Source organism: Berghia stephanieae, chromosome 12 (genome assembly GCF_034508935.2).
Source record: "Berghia stephanieae isolate SIO BIC M18660-M18661 chromosome 12, UCSD_Bste_1.3, whole genome shotgun sequence".
Lineage (NCBI taxonomy): Eukaryota > Metazoa > Mollusca > Gastropoda > Nudibranchia > Aeolidiidae > Berghia > Berghia stephanieae.
In genome coordinates, this window is record NC_088371.1 from 30568322 (window position 1) to 30573830 (window position 5509).

Here is a 5509-nt window from a genome sequence, read left to right on the forward strand (position 1 = left end):
AAACTCAGCCAGGAAGGATGATTAATGAGCTTTAAAGATATTTAAAAGAAATAAAGTAAAGCCATCAGATCAAGACATAACAAAAACACGACGAACTGCAGCAGAAAAGATAAGGGAGTTATTATTCCCATTGTTCTGCTATAATTCTGCCATTATTATTTGTATGAGAAGGGAGATAACATCATCAAAATATTAATGGCATATAGCTTATACACGGTTAGTTCCCTTGCATTTTGCCATTGATAAACCATAAGCTATAATACCATCGACACTGTTCAGTATTAATGGATGTCCGTTCTTATGTTTTACCCTCGTGTACATATCGAATGCAATCGACTATCACTATAGTTGTCATTGTTACCACCACTTCCAACACCGCTCATTCCATCTAAGCCACCCCTTTGACCATGGCTGACAAGGAGTTTCATACCGTACGAGAAATGATCACAAAATATTCGAGGCAAACACACAGCACTAAAAATCAAAAACTCTCAGAGAGATTATAAAATGTTGTATCTTGTCTCATATTCTTTGATTAGAAACGTAAACTTTAACAAATTAAAGAAACTTTCAAACCGATTTATTATATCCGAAACAAATTTATACGTTAAAAACATGGATTGAAATTCAATTTTAACCAGCTAACTGCCTTACTTTAGAAAACCAGGTATGTTAAAGAATTGATCAGAAAAACTCGCCCTTCAAATATCAACCGATTTAAATCACACTCATCTTGGCAAAACTCCTCAAACCTGGGACCTCGCGAGGTCTTCCTTCATGTCCAAGGTATGCGAGTTTTTGACATTATGATAGTCTTTTAAACCGATCCAAACTTGAAGGACTTGAAGTTTTCCTGCTAAAATGTTTAAAATGAGTCCTTGGAAAAGACTCTTTACCCACATTCTCTCACCGTACTCAGTTGTAAAATGAGTACCAACTGGCTGTTAACAGCGTTGTCTCTGTTGGAAAAAAATTGTAATATCGCCTAACAGGCGTTATGTCTCATTCTACATGTTACGTGTTGTTGTTCGCCAGGGACCCTTTGTAAAGCGCTTGGAGCACATTTAGTGGATATTGCGCTATATAAAAAGCTCTAGTAAAAAAAAATCATCACCCCCCCCCCACCCCCTATTCAAGCAACAAACCTCAAGCTTAAAGTCTCTTCCAGCTCCAGACATGAAGGGCCACACTGGTCGTTCTGAGCGGATTGATTTTTACAGCTAAAATCATGAGAAATTTTGTTACCTTTTTTAGTGGAAAGTATGCAAAAATATCTGGAAAAAACATTTCGACATCTTGATAATTGATTATGTATTAATCTATCTGAGCAATTATCAAGGTGTCGCTTTACTAAATTACAACTAATTTTGAAGTTATACCTCCTCTACGTTATCGTGTTTGAACCGACCATAAATGAAGCGATAGCTGCCAATCCTTGCATGATGTAGAGCTGCCCGGATGTATTCTCTAGGGTAGATCACACCAATGTTCAGCTGCAGATGAAAAGGTTGGAAATTATAAGATAATGTAAATTAAATTGTCGGGGTTGTATTCCGGCACCTAAGACAAGATGTTAAATAATAATGATGATTATTTTCACCGCTATATCGGATTTATTGCATGGAGACATTTACACCTTTTTCTACTCTACTCCGCGATTTCCCTATTTTGGTTTTTTTTTTTGTTGGTTTGTTTGGGGGTTTTTTGTGTTTTTTTTTGTTGTTGTTGTTATTGCGCACCAAAATTTTATGCGTTGTTTTAAATCCACTCAACTTGTAACTCCTTAGTTACATACCGAACGCCTTTTTTTTTTGGTTTAATTTCCAAGATCTTTCTTCGGAGAGGACTTTAAAATATATCTTTCGTCTATCTGGAATTCAGTAATGTATTTATGGCTTTATTGTTTTTTGTTGTTGGCTGAAGAAGGGTTTTGAGCCCGAGACGTTCCTTGTTTGGTATTTTGTTATTTTTTTAAGCTGTTATATTCAATGTTGTTTATTACTAAATAATAATGAATTGAATTTACAATCAAAGAAAAACATGTTCATTATTTTGTGTTGCGAACTGTAAGATCGTTGTATTGCATTGATAGCACATGATATTGCACTCTCGAGTTACGCATTCTGAACGATTTCACATCCTTACAAAACTTTGACAGCATTGAAAAAGAGGTCGGAATTCTAAACGAAAGCTTACAAAAATTGTTTCTGATAACACTCAGCCAATTCTAAATACTTAATGAATCTTTCAATAAGTTTTATTCGTCTCTTAGATTAAATGACTTAGTGGTTTGATAGTTTGATGCCACAAATTGTTTGTGTAAACTGCATATCATTATACATATTATTGAGCTTTGAGATTTTTGAGCGTGTTTTTATATAGCGCAATATCACTAAATGTGCTCAAAGCGCTTTACAAAGGTCCCTGGCCAACAGCAACATTTAACATTTAGGACGGGACATGACGGCTGTTAGGCGATGTTACAAAATTTTTTTCGGACAGAGACAACGCTGTAAACGGCCAGGTACTCATTTTACACCTAAGTACGGTGAGAGAATATGAGTAAAGAGTCTTTTCCAAGGACTCAACTATACGCCGAGCGATGCTCGAACCCAGGACCTTCGATCTGAGAGCGAGTGGCATACCACAAGACCACATAGCCGCACACGTGTGAAGGCAGATATAATGGACAATAACATTTTTACAAGAATAACCGGCTTACCAAAAAAAAAAAAAAAAGAAAAGAAAGAATATTTTTGACATATTCAACTCACATGTGTCTGCCCTGTCCAAAACGGTGTCACAGTGATCAGGTAGCTTCCATTTCTAAGATCTTCAACATGACCTGTAGCTGAAAACCGTTTGCCAGATCTGGTATTGGGATCTTCTTCTATCCAAACCCTCAACTCGTCTCCACCCAGCGGTCGTTGGTAGCCGTATCGATTGACGAGATCCACACGAAATGATATCGTTTGATATCGATTACATATCACGTTGCTTTTAATAATCGGCCGTTCTCCATTGGGTAAGAACCAAATCCTTGATAATTCTAAGTCGGGTAATTCGTTTATATCCTTCAAGGGCGGTTTGCTCAGGTAGTCTTCTTCCCAGGGGAAGAGATATTCGTAGGATTTAAATAGGGGTTTTCCTTTAATTGTTCCATGTTTGAGTGCATTCTCCCAACCTTCAACTGTTTTGATATTCGATAAATCATCCTTGCACCTACAGTTGTGAATGCACGAGGGGTGTGTCTGTGGACAAAATCGGAAGTCGATCTCTGCCAATGTGACTTGTTTCCTAAAGATCAGAGACTTTTCTAGTTGGTTTTCAGTCGGGGTGGTGGTGGTTTGATTGAACTCGGACAGATTTTGTGTTTTGAGATGTTGGAAATTACTCGAGAATTTCATCAGTTCCTGCTTGATAGAATACAGCGTATCACGATCTTTGTCCAAAGTAAAACTTGATCTCTCACGGTTTTTACCATAAGACCATGGACTGTTGGGATTGGACATTCAGTGATTTAGCGTCACGGAAAAGGACAAACAAAGAAGACCGAAATTTTATTATTAGGTTTTTGTTACGATCATTTTGAAACTCTACATAGACAAACAACTTCATAACATAATATCAATATCAACATTTCATATTAAATTCATGTTTGAAATTATCAATTTGAAGATTATCACAATGAAAATTAAAAAGTAAAATGATATAGAGTAGCGCGAGGTTTGGGTGCAAAACTATTGTTAGTCGAGTTATGATAGTTTTGCACTGATGTAGAGCTGCCCGGATGTATTCTCTAGGGTAGATCACACCAATGTTCAGCTGCAGATGAAAAGGTTGGAAATTATAAGATAATGTAAATTAAATTGTCGGGGTTGTATTCCGGCACCTAAGACAAGATGTTAAATAATAATGATGATTATTTTCACCGCTATATCGGATTTATTGCATGGAGACATTTACACCTTTTTCTACTCTATATAGGCTTCTATATATGTTGTGCGTTGAAATACTGCGCACCTTGTGTCCTGTCGATATTCCTATCATATAAAAAGCAAAAAGGTTATACAAATTTGAAGAAATATCTTAACTAAACGGTTACACATTTGTGGAATTAAGACTATTGTAACTTGACTTACAACCAGTTTTTACTTTTCACTTCAAATTCCTGTATCGTAAGTAAGAATTATGATAGTCTCTTTGCCAAATAAGTGTCAAACTGTTAAACATAAAATTGTTTTTGTTTTTGTTTGCTTGATTGCTGTAAACGATGCTTTGTATCATTACCGTTGCTCGCTTCTCGGTGTTAATCACAACCCATAGAAAGTTATCAAAATCGTTGTTTATATGTGTACAAAACATCAATGCCTTATAAAATCTTTGATTATATTCATAGCTTTTATTTTAATATTAATTTATATTATATTATTATTATTTATGTATAAACTCCAGAGTAATCACCCCTATGGTTCTTAGAACTTGTTTCAGGTACCGTAACTCATAATATATTTGTCTATTAAAAACTCCGAGGTACGATAGTTTTAGTTCTGTTCTATCCTCAAAATATCTCAACAAATGATAGGCTTGCTTCAAATAAAATACTTTCAAATTATCTTAACTTTAATAACTTATAATCCAAACAATATTTCGTCTCGCCACTTTTTACACAGTATTGGTAAATTTCACGGGTATCCACTGATTATTGTGACTTTTAAACAGTTTTTTGTCTCCCCTGAAAAGTTGTGTTTTTAATATACGATAGTTTTGCACCCTTCACTCGAGCGGACTTCATAAGTTGCACTTTTTACCTTGAGTTCATTAATTAATGATCCAAGACTTTCCATTTTGTTGGTCTACGATTAGAGGACATAATTTACTCGTATTTCATGAAAACAATTCTGTCTTGCCGATATTCTTTTAGAGTACCAGTTCCCAATTAAATCTAAGGTATTCTATTCTCCAGCTTCGTCTGTAATATCAGGCAATGATCGTGTACCATAAGAAAGACATAGATTGCGCCCAGTGCATGTGTGTGTGTGTGTGGGGGGGGGGGGGTTATAAAATTTATCAAAATTGTAAAATTCATTAACGCCACTCAGAGTGCAATCAGGAAAATATAACTTTGAAAGTCGTTGGTAAAAGAAACACTTTGACTTTGAGTATCTTGGGGGTTTTGTCTTTTATCACTCAAACACAATAGCAGCAAGTTCTTGCGATACCTAATTTCTTTAGCAAAACATGCTCTACAACACACGGTAATTTTTTTTTTAATTTTGTGATGTACCAGGGAAATTTGAATAAGAAAAATGTTGGTTGTATCGTAACGACGATTTTCCTATTGTTGGGAAGGAGAGAGTTAACACCCTTTTCCCTAATATACCACATCGGGGAGTCAAGAAGGCTAACAAAAAAAAAAGGAGAGGGAATTAAAGGCTCAAATTTTGGTTTGCGTTATAAAAGAGCTTTCTTTTTCTTATTTTTGAGTATGAATGCGGTGTGCAAGTCC

The 5509-nt window shown here is 35.6% G+C and overlaps 1 protein-coding gene across 1 annotated transcript in view; it reads right to left on the reverse strand.

Moving 5' to 3' along the window:
* LOC144957632 (NXPE family member 2-like) overlaps nucleotides 1-3512 on the reverse strand; it is a 17137-nt gene extending 13625 nt beyond the window's left edge. The window contains exons 1-2 of the mRNA XM_078888976.1: nucleotides 2775-3512; nucleotides 1380-1493 (exon numbers count right to left, since the gene is read on the reverse strand). Coding sequence (XP_078745102.1) covers nucleotides 1380-1493; nucleotides 2775-3512 — 852 coding nt within the window. The remainder of the gene's footprint in view (nucleotides 1-1379; nucleotides 1494-2774) is intronic.
* Between the last annotated feature and the right edge of the window lie 1997 nt (nucleotides 3513-5509).